Here is a 27,702-nt window from a genome sequence, read left to right as displayed (position 1 = left end):
AGTGGCCAAAGTACTTGAGTTTCAACTTCAGGATCTGGCCTTCTAAAGAGCAGTTGTTGATCTCTTCTAGGACTGACCGTTTTGATGGCCTTGCAGTCCAGGAGACTCGCAAGAATCTTCTCCAGCACCATAGTTCAAAGGCCTCCATTCTTTGGCGCTCAGCCTTTCTTATGCTCCAACTTTCACAGCCATACATTGCAACTGGGAAAACCATGGCCTTGACTATACGTACTTTTGTTGGCAGGGTGATGTCTCTGCTTTTTAGTATGCTGTCTAGATTTGCCATAGCTTTCCTCCCCAGGAGCGTCTTCTAATTTCTTGGCTGCAGTCCCCATCTGCAGTGATCTTGGAGCCCAGGAAGATAAAGAAGAATTTTCCATATATATGTATGCAAATATAGGTCACTGCTTTTCTCTGAGCAACATTTTAAGACCCTTCTTGGCATGGCTGTTAAGCAGATCGCTGCAGTTGTTAAGTTAGCAACATGGTTGTTAAGCGACTCGAGCTTCCCCATTGACTTTGCTTGTCAGGTGGTCATGAATGCGGATCACATGACCCCGGGACACTGCAACCGTCATAAATACCAATCAGTTGCCAATTCTGATCACGTGACCACGAGGATGCTGCAACAGTTGTTAAGTGTGAAAAACGGCCATAAGTCGCTTTTTTTCAGAGCTGCTGTAATTTCGAACAATCACTAAGCAAATGGTTGTTAAATCAAGGGCTACCTCTATGCACACATAGAATTCAGATATTAACCTTTGTTTATTAAATAAGCCACAATTATCTGCATTCCCACAGCATACCAAACCAACAACACTGTAGCTTAACTTGTTAAAAGTTTTAAATGCTGGGTCTCAAAAATTATCAGCTGCGAGAGCAGAGTAGATAAATGACAATTTCGCATATCCACTTCCTTTAAAACTACGCACGGGAGAGAAATTAACTGAACTTGGTTACTGCCTTTTCTGTAATTACACAGAGATGGCACCAGATTGCTTAATTTTCTGCTTATCTCTGAAATCTGGTACTTGCTGACATAAGCTTGACTAAGCAGATTATATGCACTATACAGTACTTATCTCCATTCAGTTAAAAGTCCACTGCAGATGAAAGTCAAAAACGCAAATGCCAAGGATTTCCATGCCACAAAAGAATAGCAGAAGAAGATATATGTGGACAGTTTAATAACCAACAGTAATAAATTCACAGGAACGTTAACAGATTGGTTTCATTAAACAAACTGTATGTTATGTAATTACAGCTTTTTATAAAAACTCTAAATTACAATACAGATCTAACAAAACCCGTTTCTAACAAATTGGTACTGTAAACCAAATTGAAATATGCCACTATAAATATTTTGTGTGTAGAGAAATATCTGACTTATAGATAAGTATACTTTTTTTTTTTTTTTTTAAAGTGATATGGCTTTGTGTTACATCACAACGTAGCAACCCAGATTTCTCCCATTGGTCTCTAGGTGAAACATAAAATTTTCTACCACAGGGTTTCTGTTTTGCTTTTGCATATATGTATGAATGGATGATTTGTGTGTATATATGTAATTTTCATACATACAGAGTTTGTCTTGGGGTGGGTAGACATATTGAAAGTCCCAATTACATGCAACGTCAGAAAGCCAAAAAGAGAACTTTAAGATAGTTTAATCAAGGTACAACACCAACTTCAAGTAGGTAACTCATCAACCAGAAGATCCTAAAATTATTATACTGTTTGCCTGAAATATGGGATTTATTCTCCATAGTGATATATTCTGAATAGTTATTAAAATTTTATGAAATTGTCCAATAAAAAGGAACTTTCTTCATCAGAAGATAAATATTCTTCCTAAAAATTATAGGTCACTTAACTGATTTTCCACTATGCCACATTTCCACTAATGCACCAAAATTTACTGGCAGATTCTTATTTCAGTCATGCTCAAACCAATTCTTCATTTGCAGCAAATTATAAAAATCCATTATGTTTATGGCTGGTTGTCCCAGATTTCAAAGCCAAAAATCTAAAGCATCCAATCTCAGCCGTAGACTTTACTATGTAACATCAAAATATTAATTTTGGTTTCTAGTTCTTCAGAAGAAATAAAGAGATACAAAGGCAAAGAAATTGTGGCTTAAATCTAGTTTTTAATACTGTACCTTTTGTGATGACTTTTACCCACATCAAAGATAGGTGCCTTCCAGATGTTTTTGGTTTCATAGTCTATCAGTCCCAATTGCCATCGACAAGAAATTTATGAATACAGGTCCCAGATTAATATTACAGGATCCAATTTGGGTAAGATCACCGGGACCAGAAGTTTAGTCTTCCAAGCTTTCTGACCCCATCCTCAGGGAACTTTTGTCTCACCAAAATGAAGTTGGGTTCTAGCACACGTCTGAAAGCTCAGAAGACCGTTGGTCCTGGTGATCGAACCAGATTGGAACCAGAAATTTATAAGGTGTTCAGACACTTGGGAAACAAGTTGTCTATCTCTCTCCTTCATTTAATCCAGGTTTTATACGCCTAGGAACTGACCACAAGATCTCACGTATTGCTAGTTTCTCCTTAACCTAGTTTTACCTTTCTCCACAATTCAAAACATCCCATCAACAAGTTTTGTACCTGTGAAGCAGCACAGATTACAAAGGCTAGTTTTATACCAACAACAAAATTCCCCCATTGGATTGTACGTTTGATTGTATCTTTCATAACCACAAGTATTTCACTGGGACATTGTGAAAAAGCCATATATGTATCAGGAAAATACGTCAGGATGAAACCAAAACCAGATCCTCACCATTTTAAGATCTGGGAATTGCAAATCTTTGTTTTCTTTTTCTCATAAATATCTACCCTGATGTCTACTGAGTTGATTTCTTTTTTTTTCTTTTTTTTTTTTTTTTTTTGAGTTTTCTATAAGCCCTTTCTCTTTCAGCAAAGCAAAGCAATCACAAAGAAGTTTCTACAGGACATTTATTTAGTAGAGTTAAGATTCAGGTTAATCAAACAGCCTTTTGAAGCCGGCAACACGTTACTTGAGATACTCAGGAGGACCAATAGAAAAGCTTCCAAAATCAGTCACATAGCCTCGAAGAAATTAAATATACACTTCCACAATACAGGACCTATATCAAAGCATATGAAAGTTGACCAATCTTTGCAAACACAGGTGGGTCCTGCCCCAAAGTCTTCAGTTAAACAAATGGTGGTTCATCCTGGATAAAATCCTTCTATCTCGGAGTACTATTTAAAGCTAAATGTCCAAAAACTGGTTACGCGTAAGAGCCAATACCAATTCAAGTTTGTATTAAGAGACAAATTATTAAAAAAAAGTTCTGTTATCCCTGCAGCATTTTTTTTTTTTAAGATAAGGAATTAAAAACCTGGAAAGGGGAAAGGGTTGAATACTAAGGTAACCATTTCAGGGATCATTAACTTTACAAATTGTGAACATGATCGTGTTTTTTTGTTTGTTTTTTTAATTCTTTTGAAAACTCAAGTAGATAAATTTCCTGATGCTCCTTTGGGAGTGTCAGTCAGGACAGTTAAGAAACGGCATTGTGGATGCTACGTTCAGTGAGGAACCTGCCCAACCATCAAGGGATCTGTAAACAACTCCTTGGAGATATCTTGGCGAGAAAAACCCTAGCGGAAACAAAACAGTGATAGAAGAATCCAAGTTTGTCTTCATGAAAAGAGCCGTGCCAAAGCTGACCCCAACAGCTCCAATAACCGATACTGCATTAAATGCAGATGTTACACGTCGGAGCTCAAAGCCCTCCGTTCCGTTTATATCTTACGTTTATTGCTTTGTGGCCTTTGGGCTGCAAGATTAAAAAGGATAAGGCAGTGAGTCTTCCCGAAGGGTGGAAAAATTAGGCACTCTGACAATTTACACAGGGTTTGTTCTCCTCCCGCCTGTAGCTTTGGAGCTGGATGGAGCATTGATAGATGCCAAAGGTAGTTAGCAGCAATTGCCTGGCCTTGGATTGGACTTCCTCCCACTTGGGTGAACTACCAGGAACTGAAAAAGAAGAAAGCCACAAAAAAAAACCCAAAACATTAAAGCAACTGTTTGTCGATTTCTTGAAATGCCTCTATGGAAGACAGCTCTTCAGATGAATAACCAAAACTATCATATTTTGACTCTAATAGCCCAGTACAAGGATTACTTGAATGTCACCACATTTCCTTCCAGAAGGATGATCAAGAAGAACTACTTCTTCTCCAAGTTGTTCAGGACCCCCCCAAATAAAACATCTGTTGAAGGCAGCAAACCAGAAATCTCCAGCCCTACCAGCAATGTATTGTGAATTACAGTCTGGGTGCATTCCTGACCCTAGCTGGAGATCTAATTAGTAGATCATTTGGGTATACAGATGTATGCATGCCTCAGATGCCTTAATAGCTCGGCTATTATCTTGACAAATGCTTTAGACTGAGGAAAGCAGCTTAAATGGGAATTGATTGTGGTTATAAGCAAACCTGAGGGAGTCCCCAGTGGGTTGATCTGTTGGGAATACACAAGCAAATTTCCAACAGTTTATTGATTTGTCTGCTAGGATTGTCTCGGCAGTTGATTTTAGAGTTTCTACCTTGAATATCCTCTATTTAATGAACCAATTGAGGAGCTTTTCAAGTTCAGAACTGTTCTCCAATTGCTCTCTCCTATTCTTGAGAATGTTGGGGAAAAATGGAAATATTCTAGATAGATAGATAGATAGATAGATAGATAGATAGATAGATAGATAGATAGATAGATAGGTAGATAGGTAGATAGGTAGATAGATGATGGATGGATGGATGACAGGTAGGTAGGATAGATAGATAACAGAAGATAGATAGATAGATAGATAGATAGATAGATAGATAGGTAGGTAGGTAGATAGGTAGATAGATGATGGATGGATGGATGACAGGTAGGTAGGATAGATAGATAACATAGAAGATAGATAGATAGATAGATAGATAGATAGATAGATAGATAGATAGGTAGATAGGTAGATAGATGATGGATGGATGGATGACAGGTAGGTAGGATAGATAGATAACATAGAAGATAGATAGATAGATAGATAGATAGATAGATAGATAGATAGGTAGGTAGATAGGTAGATAGATGATGGATGGATGGATGACAGGTAGGTAGGATAGATAGATAACAGAAGATAGATAGATAGATAGATAGATAGATAGATAGATAGATAGGTAGTAGATAGGTAGATAGGTAGATAGATGATGGATGGATGGATGACAGGTAGGTAGGATAGATAGATAACATAGAAGATAGATAGATAGATAGATAGATAGATAGATAGATAGGTAGATAGGTAGATAGATGATGGATGGATGGATGACAGGTAGGTAGGATAGATAGATAACATAGAAGATAGATAGATAGATAGATAGATAGATAGATAGATAGATAGATAGATAGATAATAGATAGATGGATGGATGGATGGATGGATGGATGGATGGCAGGTAGGTAGGATAGATAGATAAGATAGATGATAGACAGACAGACAACCTTTGTCATTTTTTACTGTGGGCACAATGGCACACATTAAAAATGAAATTTAATTGCTTGCTCTCAACGTGTACATCACACATACATAACACACATTTAAACATACTATATACAACATAAGCATAGACCTACACCCTTACATATAAGTAACATATAAATATTAATAAATATTAATCACTGTCCATCTTGAATACATAATGGAAGGAAGAAGCTTTAGAGTTCACAAGGTTAATACTGTATGGAACGAAACAGTGACTGAATCTGGATGTTCTGCTTCGGATACCACGAAGCCCCCTCCTCCCAGAAGGGAACAAGGTTGTGAAGAGGATGTGTAGCGTCCCAGATAATCTTGCAGACCCTGCTCAAGCAGCGCTTCTATGCCCTGTCCTGGATGGGAGGGAGGGAACTGCCGATGATCTTTTCAGCCATCCTCACCACTCTCTGCACCGCCTTCCTGTCTGAAGCAGGGATGCTTCTAAATCTACGTTTTTCCCATAGATGCATTCTCTATGGGGCTTGTTGTGATATAGTAGCAATTGATAGCTTGTAGAACTTTCACAAAGCCAAGGATTGAAGGATCATTCATAAGGAAACTCTCTTTAGCCCTGCATTCTTACTAGAAGAGGATTTAGTTTCAACCTGTCAGCTCCATCAAGAGACCAAGAACTGCAGAGCCCAATCACAGTCAAGCCATCAATCATTGCCAATCAATATCAGTTCACAGGCTAACTTCCTACAGAAGCAAACATCACCTTGTCCAATCACTCAGGTGTCACTCTGACCCATGAGTTGCCAAATCTTCATCTCTGTATCCCAGTGGGGGGGGGGAGAGAAATACAATTCAATCTAAATGTTTCTTTAAAAATTAATTTTTGACTTGGGACAATCAGTTAATTTATTTCTTCCCATCCCTTGCCTGATTTTTTGTTTTTGGATTGTGAGCTTTTCATTAAAGCCGTTATCTTTTATTTTACTTTACAGATATTATCTAATAACCAGGTACTGCCTGAAGCAAGTATTGTAGAAGCAATGGATCAACATATTTTACCTAGTTGTAGGTGGACAATGGCAATTGTTTTTCCTGAAGTTAGAGACCAGACATACAGGTTTTCCACTGAAAATACATCTTCAATTTTCATCAACTCTTCTTTAATAAGGTCCACATTTAAATGTCTTGGAACTCCTACAAGTGAAACAAAGAACCAGGAACAGAGTTTTCTGTTTAAACTTGAAAAAATATATGCCATACATGAACAAGCTGTAAAACGATTAAAAATGAAACAAATGTTTTTGAGCATTTGAGCATCAGCAAAGTTTTGGAATATCTTGTGACTGAGCAAGTGTCTTGCTTAGCAACAGAAATTTTGGGCTCAGTTGTGGTTGTAAATTGAGGATAAACTGTACTCGGTAGCACGTGCCCTTCTAAATCATCAAGTTATTGATGAAAATTAGTAAGTGTGTGTGTCTCATTTTAAAAAGCCCCCTGAATTCTACCTCTTCCCAATCATCAACAGCTCTTACCTTCAAGTACAATTATTCCGGTGTCCCATATGATCCGAAAGGTTGTAAAAGCCACAAGAACTGAAAATATGTAGGTACATATGGGATCAGCAATCTTATATTCTGGCTGAAAACGAAAAAGATGAAAACCTCGTAACAAAGTCCCTGGCTATAAATATTTTGAAGGCTTAGAAATGGGGGCGTGGGAAGAATGCCATCAGTCAATATTTTAAGGATGGATGCAAGAATCGGTGCCAAGTCAACAAGATTGCCATCGTTATTTGTTTCCTACCCTATCCGTTCAATTTTTCACTAAATCAGGTGTCTGTTTTTCACAACCAACTAAACAACCACAGTTAATTTGGGGAATATACAATATGCGTTTGCAATGTGCGGTTTTCCACACAGCTTATTTAAATAAGCTATACTTACAAGAACCAGTTTTGTGGAGGAGGGCTAATTGGTATGTGCTTTTCCCCACACATAAGATGATGCCGGCCCACTCCATTTATTTACAATTGTACAATAGGACCGAGTCTTCCCAAACTTTCCCATGAATAATATTCTTTAACGCAACTTCATTGCAACTATAATTTGGACCACGACAGATAACGGGTATGCAACTGTAGAACAAAGACTGTTTTGTATGCAGGATATTAGATGCCTTTGGGAGGGGGGGAAAAACAGCTTCAGAGGATCACTGAACTACTGATTTATTTAACTACCTGGATTAATCATCTTCAGCTGCAATATGCAATTTGAAATACAGTTAACCTTTGTACTGTAAATGTTTTTGCAAATGGGCACAGTAGCACAATAGGTCTTGGTATACAAAACACCCAAGTTTCGAACCCAACATTTATACACCAACTACTATCTACAAGGAGACCTTTCAAAGAGTCCTTGAAAGCTCAGTATAGATGATGTAAAACAGTCCAATGGTATAACTCCACGTACTGTATTTATTTAATTTTAAAATGTATTAGGGTAACTTCGTATGGCTTTTTTTTTTCACCTGCTCCCCACCAACACGATAGATTATTCAGAAAATAATCTGTTAATTCAAATAGCTGCACACAACCTTTCTGTAAAGTGTAAGTAGGGTTTGCAAAGTGTTAAAAAGTACCAACAGAATCAAAAAGTGTAATTTCTTTTAAAATAGGTCAAAATCTTTGAGAGGGGAAATAACATGATATTTACAAACACATGCTAACAAGAAAAGGAGGTCACATGCATTGCAACTGTTTGAGGATATCTGTCTAGATCTATCTATCTACTGTATCTATCTATCTATGATTATCTACTGTATCTATCTATCTATCTATCTACCTACCTATCTATCTATGATTATCTATCTATGATTATCTATCTATTTATCTATCTATGATTATCTATGATTATCTATCTATCATTATCTATAGCTAGCTAGCTAGCTATGATTATATCTATCTATCTATCTACCTATCTATCTATCTATGATTATCTATGATTATCTATCTATTTATCTATCTATCATTATCTATCTATCTATGATCATCTATGATTATCTATGATTATCTATATCTAGCTAGCTAGCTACATAGTTAGCTAGATAGCTATGATTGTCTGTCTGTCTGTCTGTCTGTCTGTCTATCTATCTATCTATGACTGTCTATCTATCTATCTATCTATCTATCTATCTATCTATCTATCTATCTATCTATCTATCTATCTATTTCAGAAATGTCCCACTGAAATGAGCTGGGGGTCAAAGCAGTAAAGACACTATTTTTCCAATTTCCCTCCTCTTAACTAGTAGCAAACAAGTCTCTAAAAGTCCTGCTTGGTAGTATTTATTAGAAGAAAGGTTAAGAATTCCAGCACAAGAATTCCAACAGGTAGTGTTACTTTGAAATGTGGCAAGTATATATAAGCAATTTTATGGCAGTAGAACTTTTGGTTCATTTTTGGGGGGGCATGTTTATAATAAAGGGAGCAGGAAGCCTGTCTCTTTAACAAAACAGGGGATAAAATTCAACTGCTGATTGTTTTCAGTCACTGCTAGTCTTATCATCAGTCTGAGAATTAGCGAATTCAGGGAGAAGGAAGAGGAGGAGGAGGAGGAAATTATGGAGCTCTTGGTGCTCTTTGAGCTTGGTTGTTTTCTTGCAGACATTTCATTACCCAAAGTAGATAACATCATCAGTGCCAGTAGGCAGTGGGGTTTGCTCTCATTTTATATTGTAGTGGCTACTGCCTACTAGCCCGGACGATGTTACCTAATTTGGCAATGAAACATCTGCAAGAAAACAACCAAGCTCAGAGAGCACAAAGGACCCATAGTCCTCCTCCTCTTCTACTCCACAAACCCCACTCCCTTCTAGCACTGATGATGTTCCCCAGTTGAGCAATGAAACATCTGCAAGAAAACAAGCAAGCTCAGAGAGCACCCACAGTCCCACCCTGAGCTACAAAACCTTCTTCTCTATGGGTAAGACATTTGAACATGAGCAAACCACCATCACTGTTACAACCTCCCAAGGCCGAACAATCCCAGATCTGAGAGGTCCACAAGTCTAGTGAAGAAACCCCGTCCACCTTGAATCGAATGATGTACGCAGCCACAAGCACGCCGATACTTTGCACCAAGTCTCCCAGGGCGTGGACGAAGGCAGCTCTCACAGCCAAGCTGCCGTGACCCTGACTCTGAGAGTGGCTGGGGGCTGCTGCGGAAGAGCCGGGCGGAGGAAGAGGTGAAGGCATGTGCGAATGGGAGTGTAGGTGACCAGACTGGCTCAACAGGAAGCCCATTCTGAAATGAAAAGCAGAGGAGAAGAAAGATGCTTTAAGCAGGAAAAGGGCCACTTCGCTTTGGAAACACAAACGGGGAAAACAACATCGGTTACAGGATTCTGATTTTTTCTAGTAAGGCTATGCAGTGCATCACGATCAAAGCCAAAATGGTGTTCTGGTACGTAAAAGGTAAAGAGTTTCCCCTGTCCAAATGTGTCCGACTCTACGGGGTAGTGTTCATTTTCCTTTGTTAGCCAAGGGAGCCAGCGTTGTCCAAAGATGTGGCCAGTATAACTACATATACCAAAGTTGCATGGAACGCAGTTACCTTCCCACCAAAGTGGTACCTATTTATGTACTCGCATTTGCAAGCTTTCAAACTGCTAGGCTGGCAGGAGCTGGGGCAAGGAACAGGAGCTCACCCCGTCATGCAATGCTTGGGTGTTGAACCGCCAACCTTCCCAGCATCTTAACCACATACCGAGGCACCATTCCTTGCACAGTGGCTCCTTGAACCCCAGGAAAGTCACACTGGATTTGTTGACAGCTGCGAGATTTGTGGCCCTGTAGGTTCTGAAGCAAATGTATTTATTGATTTATTTTTTTGGATCCAAAGGGTTTTCAGCACAAAGTCTGAAAAATAATCAGTTACTTGTTCACGGGAGTTAATGAGAGTCAGCAGTGCTTTCTAATGCTGTTCTGCAAAGCCACTGTAAATGTATATATGCTCACGGATCAGCTGCTGGCCAGGCAGCCTATCTGAACATCGTTCTCCAGAGTTGCTTTTATCTATTATATTTCACTCTTCCTGCTAATCTGCTGTGCCTGGCCTCCTGCCCATCTTCAAGGAGAAAAATCACTCCAGGCCTACGCTTGCCAAGAAGAATAGCGGGACAGAAATCCCCTCATCTTCCTTATGCCCCATTACTCAAATATGCTTTGATCTAAACAGAGTAGCAAGAAAAAAAATTTTTGTCCTCTCATAGGTAGAGCCTTCTGCTCCCCGAATCCTTTCTTTCTGCTTTTCTTGTACTGCAGTGAGTCTTGGGACTCTTCACGTACGGCAGGAGAGAAAGCTGAACACCTTTCATATGCGCTGTTCTCGGCATCACCTGGCATGACAAAGTCCCAAATAGCGCAGTCCTGGAATGTGCTGGAATCTCTAGCAGGTATACACTATTGAATCAGCGACGTCTATGCTGGCTTGGGCATGTCTTGAGAATGGCTGATGGTCGGATCCCGAAAGATCTCCTGTATGGAGAACTAGTGCAGGGAAAGTGCCCCAGAGGGAGACTTGAGCTGCGATATAAGGATATCTGCAAGAGGGACCTAAAGGCCTTGGGAATGGACATTAACAGCTGGGAATCCTTGACCTCTGATCGTTCAGCCTGGAGGCTAAAGACGCAGCATGGCCTTCTCCAATTCGAAGAGACACTTGTGCGGCAGGCTGAGACAAAGACAGTCCCAGAACCAGCGAAATCTGGGGGCTGGACAGGGGACAGATTGTATCTGTCCTCAGTGTGGAAGGGACTGCCATTCTCAAATTGGCCTTTTTAGCCACACCAGATGCTGCCTTAGGACCTCTTTCCAGAGCACGATACCATAGTCTCTTGAGACTGAAGGATGCCAATGATGATGCTTTCTTGAGAGGAGAGGAAATTACAGGTGCCCGGGCACTGGACTATCAAGCCAGCATAATTGGTCAATTAACCTATGGCTGGTACAAATTCAGCCCAGGCTAATCGATGCTTGTCTGTAGCTACTTGCCGTTTGCTTTGTGACTGAGAAGCATTTTATCGTCAATAGCAGGGGTGGGCAGCCGTAGCCCTTTTACAACCCGTGGACTTCAACTCCCAGAATTCCTAAGCCAGCATTGCCAAGGTTGGACAGCCCTACTATGCAACATGGCTCTACTGTTTTGCCTTCTCATTGCTTCCACTTCCTACCCCGGCGTAGCAGTAACCATGCCATTAATAACAAGTCCTTCCGGAGAAAATTTCAAGTGCTGTGCAAATGGTCTGAGAGTCCCTGTGGAAAGAGACTGGACAACCCAATGGTGTCCAACATCAGACCTATCCAGATGAGATTGACAGCTACAGCTAGCAGATGCCATCAAGATCAATATATCAGTCTTAAGGAGAAGGAAAACAACAACTTACACGAGGTTTACTGCTACTCCAATAGCTGCGGTGATAAGCATCACATCCCCGTTAATTTCATAGTCCATGTGGATAGTTCGCTGAACGGCTTCGTATAAGAGGAAGACCATCAGGATATAAATCAACAATACACTGAAGATGGCAGACAAAACCTCTGGGAGAAAAACAGCAAAACAGCAGCACTTGAAAAGGAGACTTTTAAGCCCAACAACAACATTTAAACCTTAAAAATGTCTTCATTCAACGCTGTTAAAAAAGAGTGAGCGTTGCCTTGATAAAGCAGCTACTTCCAAATGACTAAATATCTAAAACAAGGGTCTTCAAACGTGGCCCTTTTATGACTTGTGGACTTCAACTCCCAGAATTCCTCAGCCAGGCACGCTGGGAGTTGAAGTCCACAAGTCATAAAAGGGCCAAGTTGGAAGACCCCTGATCTAAAATGAGATGCAGTACAGGGAGTCCTTGACTTACAACAGTTCGTTTAGTGGCCGTTCGAAGTTACAACGGTACTGGAAAAAGTGACTGAAAACCATTTTTCACATTTAGGACCATTGCAGCACCCCCAGGGTCCTGTGATTTACATCCGGATGCTTGGCAACAGGCTCATATTTACGACTGGTTGCAGCGTCCCGGGGTGGTAGTGTCCTGTGATCCCCTTTGGTGACCTTCTGACAAGCCAAGTCCACTGGGGAAAGCAAGATTCACTTAACAACCTTGTGACTAACTTAACAGCTGCAGTGGTTCACTTCAACCAAATGCGGCGAGAAAAGTCATAAAACGGGGCAAAACTCACTTAACCAATGTCTCACTTAGCAAGATAAATTTTGGGCTCAGTTGCCGATGGTAAGTTGAGGACTACCTGTACCGTGATGGGACATAAGCAGAAGCTGGTCTGCTACAAATAAAAAAGAAGTCCTTCCAAAACAGAGGCCCCCAACCTTTTGGGCACCAGGGACCGGTTTATTTATTTATTTATTTATTTATTTATGAGATTTATATACCGCTTTAAGTGCAAGCACTCTCTAAGCGGTGTACACCAGTAAGCAATGTATATATATATTTACATTGCCCCCAACAATCTGGGTCCTCATTTTACCTACCTCGGAAGGATGGAAGGCTGAGTCAACCTTGAGCCGGTGAGATTTGAACCGCTGACCTGCTGAACACAGTCAGCTAAAGTGGCCTGCAATACTGCACTCTAACTGCTGCGCCACCTCCGGTTCCGTGGAGAGGCTTTTCTCGCGGACCGGAGGGTGTGTGGTTTTGTGTGCTGCCTGCATCCCGTGGATGGGACTTTGCTTGTTTGTGCGGACTGGTTGCTGGCATGCTACGGCCCAGTACTAGTCCACGGATCGGGGGTTGGGGACCCCTGCTCTAAAATAAGAGTCCTCAGACTCATCAGGACACTGATCACTTCCTGAAGTTTACAGTCAGTTATTGACCTGCAAAAATCTATCGTGCCAAGTCCAATTGCATCTCTCATTATGTTTGAACAAGATGTGTTATTCAATCGGCGTGAAAGCCCTATGACACACAATCTGGGGTGTCCCATTATAATGACACTACAGAGTTTGCCACATTGGTTTCCCAGCACTGTATAATAAACTAGTGTTACTATTGTAGGTTTTTTGAGCTGTTTTGGCTGGGAGGATTATTTAGAACTACAGACAATAGAAACCCTCTGTCAAGACAGCATAAATTCAATTTTTGTAGCGAGTAAAGGCATTAAAATGAAAGGTAAGATAATACGTACAAAGTCTCTTTTTAGCCTGTACGAGAGAGTTGTATTTCATAAACTTGGACTGCCAAGTTTTCAACTCTCCAGTTGAGATATTTTCCTCCACTGCGGTAACATCATCATCAATTTACTTATTAAAGCCATACTGTACTTTACTGTAGAGCGTAAATCATCCTGGATCTCAAACAACACAGCGTTTGGCAGTTGTGAAACTTTTCTTTCAAGAGTTCTTAATTTTGTTGAATGAATATCCTTATGACTGAAATACAAGCCACTGGAGCTAAAAAGCTGTTTTCAAAGGCATTTGAATGCACACCAGTTACTTGACTTTTATTATACAGCTCCTACTGGACATTAAAGAATGGGGGCGGGGGGGGAGAAATGCTGAAAAATCTAATTACAGCTTTGGAAATAAGAATCTTATGAACAGTGGGTTGAATAATGTGAGCCTAAACTAACCTAGCGGAGGCCTGAAGGAGCAAAACTGAATCAGCACATCTAATTGAAAAATACTTCTCTTCTTTCTCTTTGGCTGAATGACTTCTCTTTCTAAGAACTAAGCTAAATATATTTTTAGAAACTTCTTGTGAGGACTAATGTGGTTTTCATAGGGGAACTGCGACCAACGAATGTCTCATTCGTTCATCCTCTGGGACAGGAAGAACAGACAGGAACGTGCAATTTTTTTTGGTACTGTTTTGGACTGCGATTCCAAACAATCCTTTATTCACAGCCATTTTGACTGAGCCTGGTAAGACCAGAACATTCAGAACAGCTCAATCCTCCTGTACACATTTTTGGGCATGTTAGTCCCACCGAAATGTATGAGTTAAAGACAATTATTTGTTGTAGCAGTTAAGGCACCAGCTAAAAACTGGGAGACTGTGAGTTCTAGTGGTGCCTTAGACGTAAAGCCAGCTGAGTCATCTTGAGCCAATCACTCTCTCTCAGCCCTAAGAAGGAGGCAATGACAAGCCATTTCCAAAAAATTTGTCAAGAAAACTGCAGGGACTGGTCCAGGCAGTCTCTAGGAATCAAAATGGACTTGATTCAAGTTGTTTGTAAGGTTTTCTATCCATCTCCCTCCTTCTATGATTTCTCCACATCAGCCCTATGAGGTGGGTTGGACTGAGAGAGTCTGATGGTTCAAATTCATATAGGCAGCTTCCAGGGTGAAGGAAAACTTTTTACCTAGTCTCTGTTACTAGTCCCAAACCTTAATGTAGAGGTGTAGACAATCTTTATCTCTGCCTCCCAATTGTCTCCCATGTATCTCAGAAGTGCCACGTTGGGAGAAGGGTGACTAGTCTAATCACATTGAACTTATCAAAAGGGGCCTAGTTTTGTGCTAGATCTGAGACAGGAGAACTTCCCTCAAGGCAGGGATGTTGACAAGAGCCATGGTGGCGTAAAGGTTAGAATGCAGTTATTGCAGGCTAACTCTGCTCACTGCCAGGAGTTTGATCCTGACCAGCTCAAGGTTGTCTCAGCCTTCCATCCTTCCAAAGTCGGTAAAATGAGGACCCAGATTGTTAGGATGACTAGGCTGACTCTATAAACCACTTAGAGAGGGCTGTAAAGCCCTATCAAATGATATATAAGTCTACGTGCTATTGCTATTACTGTGATTCCACACTGCAAATGCAAGTCACTTAGCCAACATTTCAAAAGTAGGGCTACTTTTCCTTTCAATCAGATGCAACTGAACCTGAACTGCAAGACCAGGCAAAAATAAGCCGCAGAAATTAGAGAAATCAACCTCAAACAGATGCCCACTCAGGATCTTTCCCTCTGCCTCTTTTATCTAAAATCATAAACTTCGAGTTGAGAAAACAAAGTATACATATGGTCCACAGTACGGGACCTAAGACATCATTAAACATGATGATGATCTAAATGTATTGCATATCTTCAACATTTCAACATCTGCTAGTTTCCATTGGGTAAACAAATACCAAATTGCTATTGGCACTGAATCTTATCTCATTGTGAAAGATATCCCTATAGAAACTGATGTCACAATAAATCTCTTTTGGCCGCAACTGATATGCCCAAGGTGTGGACTTATGTTGAGAAAGAGTTATGAGGGAATACACAGAACAGGCATAAAAGCACCGGAACTAGAGGGTATGAATATGGTGACTTTTCCCCAGCTGTCTGCCTGTACTGAGTCCTTAAGTCAACAGCTCAAAAGAGATCTTGCAAATTACTTTTATAGATATGTAATGTTGTTATTTATCTACCATTTTCTTACCAAATTGAGCAGCTGTCTTTCCCTGGCACCTTGTTAGATCATGGATTTTTTTGGGGTTTTTTTTTTTTTTTTTTTTTTGTCAGTGCAATTGGCTTGGTATGGATAGAAGGCACCCATTTGGAGAAGATAAATCAAAGAGAGACACTTCACTGCCAATTGGCAAAGGCAATGGTAGCGGACTAATTTAAAAGGCCGCCTTACCTAATCGATGGAATCCAAAGGTGAATTTTTTGGTGGGAGCTTTTGCAGAGAGCCACAAAGCGAGAATTGTCAAAATAATGCTGCTGAGATCTGTTAACATGTGAAGCGCGTCCGTCATGACAGCTAGACTGTTGGCAATGTATCCACCTTAATGCACAAGTTTAAAAGGGGGAGGGAAATGTTAGATATATTCACATGTTACACACACAAAAACCCCAACCCACATATATGTGTGCTGCAGCTGCCAAAAAGGCCAACACAGGGCTAGGCTGCATTAACAGAAGGATAGAATCAAGATCACGTGAAGTATTAATACCACTTTACAATGCCTTGATAAGGCCACACTTGGAATACTACATGCAGTTTTGGTCACCACGATATAAAAAAGATCTTGGGACTCTAGAAAGAGTACAGAGAAGAGCAACAAAGAAGATTAGGGGACTGGAGGCTAAAGCATATAAGGAACGGCTGCTGGAATTGGGTATGTCTAGTTTAATGAAAAGAAGGATGAGGGGGGACATGATAGCAGTGTTCTAATATCTCAGGGGTTGCTACAAAGAAGAGGGAGTCAGCCTATTCTCCAAAGCACCTGAAGGCAGGACAAGACGCTACGGATGGAAACTAATCAAGGAGAGAAGCAACCTAGAATTAAGGAGAAACTTCCTGACAGTTAGAACAATTAACCAGTGGAACAACCTGCCTCCAGAAGTGGTGAATGCTCCAACACTGGAAGTTTTTAAGAAGAGGCTGGACAGCCATTTGGTATAGGATTTCCTGCCTGAGCAGGGGGTTGGACTCGATGACCTCCAAGGTCCCTTCCAACTTTATTATTATTATTATATTCAGCAAGGAGTTGCATCAATCACAGCTCCCCAAAACATCTGGCGATGGTGATGTTATCCATTCAGTGGCGTCCAATTTGTGGCAGTTCTATGGTAGGTCTCTTCCACATCCTCCAAACTTCCAAAGCATCTATTGTGCCACAAATCGCTGCCACATTTACAAATATTTTAACGTACACATTGGAGACTGAGGCATGGACAATGGTCACAATAGCTCCAGTCAAATATATTTTTGGCGGTTATAACCGTATTTTATATCCTCAGCAGGAAATCACCACAGGTAGCAATCCCCACGCACTACATTTATTTCATAACTTATTTCTCAGTACGCGCCAATGTTCGTCAAAGGACTCGATTCTTTAAACACTAAGAATTCAGAACCTGTCTTTAAACTAGCAACTTAATAACAAGATTTGCATCCTGTTATTAAACGGCTCTAGCTACAGGTTTTAATTCTTAAGCTCATTTTATTTGCAGGAAGGATTTGAAAGAAACTTGCCCCTTTTTTTTCTGCTTCAACTTACAAAAATATTTTTTAAAAAACAAAGAGTACTTTTAAGACACCACCTCAACTTGGCAGAAGTGGGCTTAAGAGACACTTCTTAATATTCCCGGCATTGGGAATATTCTGCCTAATATTTTAAGGATTGCTCTAAAGTAAGCAAAGCGGTCCAGCCGATTCACAAAGCAAGCCAAAGTGGGAACGCAGAGAAACTTTGATAAATGATTTATTTTCCTCTGAGCTCAATCTCTTACACCAGCCATGCAAGACGAGGTGGTGTGTAGGATTTAATAGGTGTATCCGGTTTCTATGTTTAAAGGCCTGAAACTGGAAAAGGAGAAGCAGAAGTAACTGTGCATTTGCATTCTTGGTGCACAGAGGAACACGCTGATCCGCAGCGGTCCCAGATTTTGAGAATAACAACTCGTACCATCTGCCAGGTCTGGGATTCAGTTTGGAGAAATGTCTGCCTCTGCTACTGCCTCCCTTAAAGAGTTCAAAGAGGCTTGTGAACATCCCCGTCTCACGGCTGCCTTCAACGAGCCATGAAGGACAAGAACCCATCTTACGGGTAGCAGATCTTCACAAGCAGTTCAGGAGAGGCAGACAGCGAAAATGAACAGGGATGAGGGGGAAAAAAAGCAGGCGGAGACACCGGTGTGGAGGTGGAGCACTCCAAAATGGTTATCTAGCAGGCCTCAGAAAGTTCATCAAATTAATCCATCCTTGGTTTCTTGCAATGAAGGACTTTAACCGCACCGAGCCTTTAGTCTACTTTAATCTAGTTACTTGAATTGTCGACTGGAGGGATACAAAGAATGACCTACAGCTGACGAAAGACTAGGGTGCAACCTCCAGAAGCAATTTTTAATACAGCAAAGGGAAAGTTGATGAAATTCTGAAAGACTATTAATGATTTCTAATTAAAAATGGATGGAATGAGATCAAATTTGGTCTGTCTTGGTCTCACCTTTTGGGACTTTTGTTAGTTTACGGTAGCAAAAATCAGTATGGGCTAGTAGCATCTTTTTCAACCAACAAGTTTTACCAAAGCCATAAGCTAATGTTTTTTAAGGGTCATCAGAAAAGACACCCCCAAATTCCTCCTTATTGGACTGTAAGTCCTTCTAGTGAAAGGCCAGACACCAGAAACCTGGATCCAGGATTAGGTTATCTTCTTAAGACTATTGTATTAAACCATAATTGTTGCTTTAGGCTCAACATTTTGTATGAACCTCTGTTATGTGACTCCAGCTAATTGGAGTTAGCAAATGGAAAAACAAATCATGAGTTAACATAAGATACGAATACAATCTTAGGGTATCTATGCTCCGAAACCGTCAAGACCAAGCTATGTACCAGGGTTGTACTGTCCGTGAATGTAGATAATCAAAGACCCACGCAAAACTGTTCAACCAAATCAGTCCACACAAGGGCAGATCAAAAGATTGACACAATCCATCCTCTCTTTTCCCATTGGCTGCAGGCAGTTTTTGCTTACTTAAGACGTTCTGTCAACCTATTGTCCTGTTGCAATGCAAGCGTGCCAACTGAACAGTGGCCCTTATCCTCCAGCCTGAGAAAATAATTAAACAGCTATTCCACCACACTCCCACCTTACAACGCAACCTCTCCTCTCCCCCCCCCCTGCCACCCCCAGTCCGGTGACTGCAAGGCACTCTTACCTACAAGCTCGCCCGTCATAAAGAGAAGATAGAGAATTGCAGCTAAAGCCAGCCGCCTCTTCACCTTCCTTTGCTTTAACAGTTCCCTTTGCTGGGTACAATTGTTACAAGGATCCGTCGGGGGTCCGGCCACAGCATTTCGCAAGGCTATGTCCCTGTCCAGCAAGGACTCATCATCGGAGTGAGGTCCCACATAGGCCCCATTGGCAGAAGTGTCGGCTGCATCATCCGAAACCACCACTTGGAGTTTCTTGAACCGTGGAAAATCTTCCTCCCCGATCTCGTCCGAAAAATCAAAAGCATTGCAGTCGTTCAGAAACAAGGAATCATTGTTCTTTCTCAGGACCGACTTGAGGCTGTTCCAGATGCTGGGGCCAGCCATGGCAGGCTGTCAGTTCTAGAAACACAGCTGGATGCCGCTGGTACCAAGGGACAGCTGTCTGCCTCGGGGGACTATACCTCTAGCATGCCTTGGCTATTTTCGCCCACCGTTTCTCATCTAGGCCAGAGGCGTCCAACATGGGCAGCTTCATTGCGGAATTAAAGCTGGGAAAGGCAAGGACAGGCAAGTTAGGCAGTCAATGAAAAAGTTTCACCCTCCACCAAGTCCAGGCCATGCCACCTTGCCAAGACGAAGAGGTCCCATCCCCAAACCTAGAAAGGAACATTTTGATACCGTGTGATTGACAGATTAACAACCGGTTCCACTTTCCCCCCTTCACATCCTACTCCCTCCCTCCCTCCCCCTCTTTTCATTGGGGCTTAGTCATTGGACCTTTAAAGTATTTTATTTCAGTATTTATTAAATACATTAAATATTATTTAACAGCTTAGCTCTTGTATAAATTTTATCTTTTTCTTTTCAAGATTGCTAAGCCGCCCAGAGTTACCCAGCCAATGAAATTTTCAAATAAACAAACAAATAAATAAGGCATTCTAGCTTTGCGTATAGTCCAGGCCGTGGTTTTCCCAGCTGCAATGTATGGCTGTGAAAGTTGGACCATAAGAAAGGCTGAGCGCCAAAGAATGGAGGCCTTTGAACTATGGTGCTGGAGAAGACTCCTGCAAGTCCCCTGGACTGCAAGGCCTTCAAACTGATCAGTGCTAGAAGAGATCAACCCTGACTGCTCTTTAGAAGGCCAGATCCTGAAGTTGAAACTCAAGTACTTTGGCCACCTAATGAGAAGGAAGGACTCACTGGAGAAGAGCCTGATGCTGGGAAAGATTGAGGGCAATAGAAGAACGGGACGACAGAGAATGAGGTGGCTGGATGGAGTCCCTGAAGCAGGAGGTGTGAGCTTAAATGGACTCCAGAAGATGGTAGAGGACAGGAAGGCCTGGAGGAACATTGTCCATAGGGTCGCGATGGGTCGGACACGACTTCGCAATTAACAACAACAACAAAGCTTTGCCTTGGGCCCACTCTAGACCCCTCCCGACAAAGCCAGGCAGATGGCTCCATACCCTCTGAACACCTCCATAGCCTTGCACAGCCAGGTAGCAACAGCAACAGCACTTAGACTTATATACCGCTTCCAGGTGCCTTTACAGCCCTCCCTTTTAAGGGCTTTACAGAGTCGGCCTCTTGCCCCCCTCCAACCATCTGGGTCCTCAGTTTACCGACCTCGGAAGGATGGAAGGCTGAGCAATCAATCCCCAGCAATGAATAGGCCACCGCCTTTGACCCAGATGGTGCCTGGAGGGAAATAAGGCGGGGGGGGGGGGCTTCTCCTCCGCAGCTAGAAGGCAGGCAGCAGACGGGGTGGGGGGGGGGAGTGGGAATCCCGCCCTGGAGAGAACCAGGTGTTTCACCCGGGCATCCTCCCAGGCCGGTTGAACGACTCCAACGTCAACCCGGCCAAGAACAACTCATCTGGGCGCGGAGGCTGCACAGAAACGCCCCTCAAGGGCTACCGGGGCTTGCAGAGGGCCCGGGGGGAGACTGTGTGTGTGTGTGTGTGTGTGTGTGTGTGTGTGTGTGTGTGTATAGAGGGGGGGAAGCCCGACGACCCTCCTCTACCGGGGCTTGCAGAGGGCCCGGAGAGAGGTGGTGTGTGTTATGTGTGTTTATTAGAGGGGGTAAGCCCGACGTACCTCCTTCTACCGGGGCTTTGCAGGGAGGAGCCGCGGAGAGACTGTGTGTGTGTTGTGTGTGTGTGTGTGTGTGTGTGTGTGTGTGTAGAGGAAGGGTGAAGCCCGACGACTCCTCCTCTACGGGGCTTGCAGGGGCTCTTGGAGAGACTGTGTGTGTGTGTGTGTGTGTGTGTGTGTGTGTGTGTGTGTGTGTGTGTGTGTGTAGAGGGGGGGGAAGCCCGACGACCCTCCTCTACCGGGGCTTGCAGAGGGCCCGGGAGAGAGGTAGGTGTGTGTGTGTGTGTGTGTGTGTGTGTGTGTGTGTGTGTGTGTGTGTGTGTGTGTGTGTGTGTGTGTCTAGAGGGGGGGGAAGCCCGACGACCCTCCTCTACCTGCAAGCGGAGAAGGAGGCGGCCGCCGCGGGGACGAGCCGCGTTCCTCCGGGCCATCCCCTCCTGGAGCGCGCCGGGCCAGCAATTCCTCCTGCGCTTTCCTGCCGCGCCGAGAAGCGTCGACTGGCGCTGGGGCAGAGCCCGGCTGCCCGGAGATTAGCCAGCGAGGAGGAGGAGGAGGAGGAGGAGGGTGTGGGCTGCACGAGAAAAAGAGGCATGCCGGAATATTTATTCAGGCAGTCATTTGCCGCTCCGGCGGCGGCTGCTGCTGCTGCTGCCGCCTCGCGTGACCGGATCGCTCCATCTCTAGCAGCTCTCGGTGCCAGCCCAGCCAGGGCTTCAGGCTGGGTGGCGCTGCCCACAACCACGCGTGGGCTCGCTGCATGCACGCACGCACGCGTGCATATGCACACGCGCGCGCACACACGCACACACACACACACACCCGAGAGGCACAAGCAGGCGAGCCTTGGTGGGAAGGGGGCCAGGAAATCAATCAATCCATCCATCCATCCATCCATCCATCCATCCATCCATCCATCAATCAATAAAATCCTGCTTCGGCTGCTTCCTCAGCTCCGCGCTTTTGAAATGCCAGCCTGGCAGCCCCGTCCTAATTTTGCCAAAAAAAAGAAAAAAGAAAAAAAAAGGCAAGCCTCTCCGGCCCCTCCCTCCCTTTTGCAAGAGAGGCTCTCGTTCCCGAAAAAAAAATAAAAATAAAATTAAAAAATAAATCTGCCTGGCCGCCCCCGGCTTGGGGGGAATCCGCCAGCTGGCCAGGAGGCAGAGCCCCGTCGGGCGTTTTTCAAGGGGGAGGAGAGCCGCCTCTTCCCCTCCCTCCCTCCCTCCCCCGCCCGCCTCTTTCCACGTGCGCCGATCCTCTGGATGGAGCGCTCGACCCAGCCGCGACTTGCAGGGGACGGCGCCGAAAGGGTTAAGCGTGGGCGCGGGCGCGGTGTAGGGTGGGAACTGTAGGCGGGAGGGAATTCGGGGGGGGGGAGGGCGACCAGTGGCTTCCCGTGCAAGAATGGAAAATCCTTATGGGAGTGAAAGGGAGGGAGTGGGGCAAGGGGTCTTCCAACTTGGCCCTTTGATGACTGGTGGACTTTCAACTCCCAGAATTCCTCAGCCAGGCACGCTGGCTGAGGAATTCTGGGAGTTGATGTCCACCAGTCATCAAAGGGCCAAGTTTGAAGACCCCCCCTGGAGTGGGGTTACCTGCTTGCATTGAGGGATGAGTGCGTAATGTTTTTACCCTGCAGAAAGGCAGCTTTGCTCATTGTTATTCTCGCCCTACCCCAGTGGTGGTGAACCTATGGCATGCGTGCCACAGGTGGCACACAGAGCCCTCTCTGTGGGCATGCGCGCCGTCGCCCCAGTCCTAGGCCTTCAGCTGTGTTTTATAAAACCTTTTCGCTTTAGGCCTCCGCCGCCGTGTGCAAAAAAAAAAAAAGATAAGATGGTTCAATCAGTCAATTTCAACTTCTCGCGGGGGGGGGGGGAAGGTCTTGCAAAGTTGGAATTGATTGAACTTTTTAGTCCCACCCAGTCTGCCGTTACCATTGCAGCCACGTCCACCCAATGGGCCACACCCACCCGGCACTCGATGATGCATAAGTTCATTTTGGGTTGCAGTTTGGGCACTCAATCTCTAAAAGGTTCGCCATCACTGCCCTACCCTATAAGCTGATACAAGGTTGTGTCAGGCAAATGTTAAGCCTGGATATCTGGGGGGTCTTCAAACGTGGCCCTTTTGAGACTTGTGGACTTCAACTCCCAGAATTCCTCAGCCAGCGTGCCTGGCTGAAGGATTCTGGGAGTTGAAGTCCACAAGTCACAAAAGGGCCACGTTTGAAGACCCCTGCTGTATATACATGGGTTGTCCTTGATTGACAACCATTCATTTAGTGCAGGGGTGTCAAACTGCCGGCCCACGGGCCGGATGCATCACGAAGAAACCGTGCTCACCCCATCGCTGGCAATGGGGAAAAAGCTCTGATACATCACGCCACGTGGTAAGTTTGACATGTCTGATTTAGTGGGTGTTTGAGGTTACAACAGCATTGAAGAAAAGTTAATTACGACTGGGCTTCGCACTTACAAAAGTCACAGTGTCCCCACAGTCGGGTGATCAAGGTTTGGGTGCTTGGCATCTGGCATGTACTTGCAGCACCCCATGATCATGTGATCACCATTTCAACCTTGTCAATTGGCTTCCAACAAGTCAAGTCAAAGGGGGGGGGGGGAGCTGGATTCGCTTAATCACCAGTTGATTCCCTTAACAACTATAGCAATTTTATGAACCCTGGCAAAAAAACCTTATAAAATCAAGGGCTAGTCATGTTAACCACCTTGATTAACAAATTCTGGTCTCTGTCTTGGTTATAAGTTGAGGATTACTTGTAATTGGTCTGAGTTTGATTTAATGTGCCATCTGAATTGAGCAATTGCGGTCTGTAACCATAACTTAAGAGGGAGGGAGTTGTGCAAATTCAGTAATTAGGAGCTGCAGGCAAGGTTTGTTAAGTGTCTGCTGGGGTTTTTTTTCCCCAATGAAATGAAAAGTGATAGAAGTGAGTTTTCCCTTATAAATTAGGGTTTGATTAGCTTCCTGTTCAGCTGCAAAATGTTTGCAGTGCAAGGATTGTGGAACATGTGGAAAGGTTTTAAATGTCACACTTAACAAAATACAGTCATTTCTCAAGAAAAGCAAGGTCACGCCTCTTGCAAATACTGGAACAACTTTCCCTTATGTTTGTAACACCAGATAACCACGTTCTGTATACACTTTTGCCACTATGTTATCTTTCAGTTAGAAAAATAAAAAAAAAAGTCCTTTCTTGTGTTTTCTGTAGCCATCAGCAAAGGTGCAAATTTTGCAACCTTTTAGAGACAGTTGAAAACACAAGTCTCAGAAAAGTAGATTAACCATTTATTTTCTCCCCTATTCGTTTTCAGTCTTTCTCCCTCTTTGATATGAAAGCAATGAAATAATTCTCCTAAACTTTAATGTACTTTTAAGGAATATTGAATGCAATGGACCCATTAAAAGATTTTTTAAAAAGATAAAGGTTTCCCTGCTCAATCATGTCCAATTCTAGGGTGCTGGTATCTGTTGTCTGAAGACAATTTCTCTGATCATGCGGTCACGACTATATGTCAAAGATGCACAGAATGCTATTACCTTCCCACCAAAGTGGCACTTATTTATCTACTCACATTTGCATACTTTCAAACTACCAGGCGGGCAGGAGCTGGAGCAAGGAACGGGAGCTCACCCGTCACATGGAACTCAAACCCGCTAAGCCATCACACCTCCATATTAAAAGATAATTAACAATTATCCTTACCATCTTTATCTAAGCATACGATAGGAAAGGCCTCCATTTTTAATAGTGCATCCTTAAGCAGCTGAGAGTCAGGCCTGGGGGTCTGTTCCTCCCCCCACGAGATTGACAAAAGTCATCTTTCAGCCTTAAGAATATTGTAGGTAAAAATGTCACAGGGCACATTTTTACCATTTCCACTCCCACCTGACCTACGGAGTTGAGAGTTTTCACTGTCTGGTTTCAAATCCTTTGGATATTTGCTAAAGAGCTTCCTACTGACTACAGCCACTCAGAGATCTTTTTAACTTGTCTTTCCTGCCTTTTAAATATCTCAGCTTTCATAACTATAGGCAATATTAACCAAAACTGAAAAAACCTGTTTGCAGTGTGTGCTCTGGTTCCTTTGAGCAATGATTGGCATCTTCAGTCTGCCTTTGGCATTTCTTCTTTCATCCTGCCAGGGAGATTTTTAGATCCTGATCCAAGCTTCTGTCCCTAAAAACAAAAGGGGGGGGGGAGAGAGAAAAGTATGAGAAGCAATGTGGCTTATTCTATAAATCACTGTTAGAAGAAACCACAGCTTGTATGAACCTGGTCTAACCCTGTACTAAAACCCACTGCTATTTTTTTTTTAACCTTGGTCCTTTCTAGAGAAGCCTGCAATCCTGAGTCCATTTTCAATCTAAATGTATGTTTGTTCAGTTTAAGCTTAGAACAAAAGTTTACAAACTCATAAGCTTCCTTTAAACCCTACTGAATCATAAGACTGCTTAATAAATTCTGTTCAATGCACAGGAATGTACCTCAGAATAAGTATGCGTACGATTGGCCTTCTAATCCAGTACATACAGTCCATACCATACTATTAAGTCACCAGCGGTTATAAATATTTTGAAAATGCTTCGTTTGTTTTAATGAAGCTTGCCACTTTTGATGAAAAGTTTGTTTCATCTGGACATTTATTTTGGCTGAATAATCTTTCTTCCCCCTCCTGGTTGTGAACATTTTGTTTCTTGTATGAATGAATGCAAGAACACTCTAATCCTTTTATTTTTAGCCTTCTGAAATAGTCCATAGTTCACTATAATCTATTTGAAGGCATATATCATATATTTAAAACGTTGCAGATCAACGTCCTGCAAATAAGTTGAGACTGGCTGCTGTAGATGGTCTCATTTTAGAAGGATGATTCTCCCTCATTTTCTCACATAAGGAAATGCTCATTCTAGGAGGCATAATAAGATCATAAACTATTTTTAAAAAGTGACCAATGACTAGTCCTAACATTTATGACCATTTATCCCCCTGGGTTATGTCATCAAAATTCAGGCCCTTGGCCAGTGGCATGTATTTACAATAGTAGTGGGGTCATGTGATTGCCATATGTGATCTCCCCTGCTGGCTTCCAATAAGCGAAGTCACATAATTGCACATCCACTTAACAACTGCAGTGATTTGCCTAATTGTGGCAAAAAGGTTGCAAAATCAGATGTGATTCATTTAACTGCCCTGTTCAGCAATGGAAATTCTGGTCCCGATTCTGATTGTAAGTTGAAAACGATCTGTATGCAAATTCTGCCAGTAATAATTTGTGTCAATGTTCTATGATGTCCTTATGGCAGATATGTCAAACTCGCAACATCACGTGATGTTGCGCAACATATTGGAGCTTTTTTCCCATTCTTGGCAATGGGGTGGGCGCGATTTCCTGGTGATACGTCCGACCCACGGGCTGGCAGTTTGACACTCCTGCCTTATGGTTTTCACTAAACACCTTTGCATATTAGAAGAGATTTTTCAGCTCTGTAGTTTCCAGACTGACAAAGAGTACTCTCCCTCCCTTCTAAATATGGCTTTGTTTATATAAAACTGTAAGCCATGATTTGCTTAATTATGTCTTATTCAATAAGCTACAAGTAACTAGGCTCATACAACATGCTGATGCATAAGCCAAGATTTACCAACCACAATTGTTGGGTTTACACAGTAAGCTAAGTCATAAGCAAACCACAGTATAGTTTCACATCTTGTAATAATCAGCCTGTGTGAATCAAGGAGATCTATAACTGGGACAGTTGTTCTTGGAGGATGAAGCTGGAAATAGAAACTTTGAAGGCCCTCTGTTATTTTAAGCAATTCTATTCAAGCTTTTAGGCCCTGTATTAAGGATAAAGCTTTGTTTTGATAACTAAAGCAAACCTCTCAATCATCTACATGCACAGGCAATTTTTCTGGCTTTGTCAGAACTGTAATCTTCCTGCTTATAAATAAACACACTTTATTTCCCTGTTTTTATTCTCTCTCACCTGTTAACTAATTACATACCTGGATATATTTGCACTTGATCCAGTATACAAATGCAATTCTGGGGTATAAAGCATTTTCAAAATGTTTGAAGTCCAGGTCCCCCACAAATGTTTTTTTTAAGGATTTTGAATCCTAGTCCTCTAAGCTGAGCCAAGATTTATCCACTGCTAGAAAACAAGGAGTTGTAATACTCTGTTGTAATTCTTAGGGTGGCGAGAAGCAAATCCACACACAAAGATGTTCAAGCTATAATACACCACTTGATATTTTGATGGTGCTGGTTCTCTCACCATTCAAAGGGCAAATAGACAAATATCAGCAATGCAATTTAGTTACAACTACACTCAAACATTGATATCCCCTAGATCAGTGGTTCTCAACCTGTGGGTCTGGACCCCATTTGGGGTCAAATG

At 42.7% G+C, this 27,702-nt stretch overlaps 1 protein-coding gene across 4 annotated transcripts; it reads right to left on the bottom strand.

The window, feature by feature from the left end:
- Positions 1-1,370: 1,370 nt before the first annotated feature.
- SLC30A4 (solute carrier family 30 member 4) lies at positions 1,371-25,469 on the bottom strand. Of its 4 annotated transcripts, none has more exons than XM_039358957.1 (8): positions 25,359-25,469; positions 19,189-19,734; positions 16,160-16,306; positions 11,967-12,120; positions 9,613-9,826; positions 7,057-7,162; positions 6,584-6,718; positions 1,371-4,030 (listed from the first exon to the last, which is right to left on the bottom strand). In XM_039358957.1, the coding sequence occupies exons 2-8, from the start codon at positions 19,568-19,570 to the stop codon at positions 3,882-3,884; spliced, it is 1,287 nt and encodes a 428-aa protein (XP_039214891.1). In that variant the 5' UTR covers positions 19,571-19,734; positions 25,359-25,469; the 3' UTR covers positions 1,371-3,881. The 4 variants fall into 4 exon arrangements, with proteins under 4 accessions (XP_039214891.1, XP_039214889.1, XP_039214890.1 ...); XM_039358955.1 differs by lacking the exon at positions 25,359-25,469 and adding an exon at positions 25,004-25,224; XM_039358956.1 differs by lacking the exon at positions 25,359-25,469 and adding an exon at positions 21,654-22,151 and having other exon boundaries at positions 19,189-19,842.
- Between the last annotated feature and the right edge of the window lie 2,233 nt (positions 25,470-27,702).

The sequence above is a fragment of the Crotalus tigris genome, unplaced genomic scaffold (assembly GCF_016545835.1).
Source record: "Crotalus tigris isolate CLP2741 ecotype Arizona unplaced genomic scaffold, ASM1654583v1 scf7180000019068.10715455, whole genome shotgun sequence".
NCBI lineage: Eukaryota > Metazoa > Chordata > Lepidosauria > Squamata > Viperidae > Crotalus > Crotalus tigris.
This window is presented reverse-complemented; position numbering and strand designations above follow the sequence as displayed.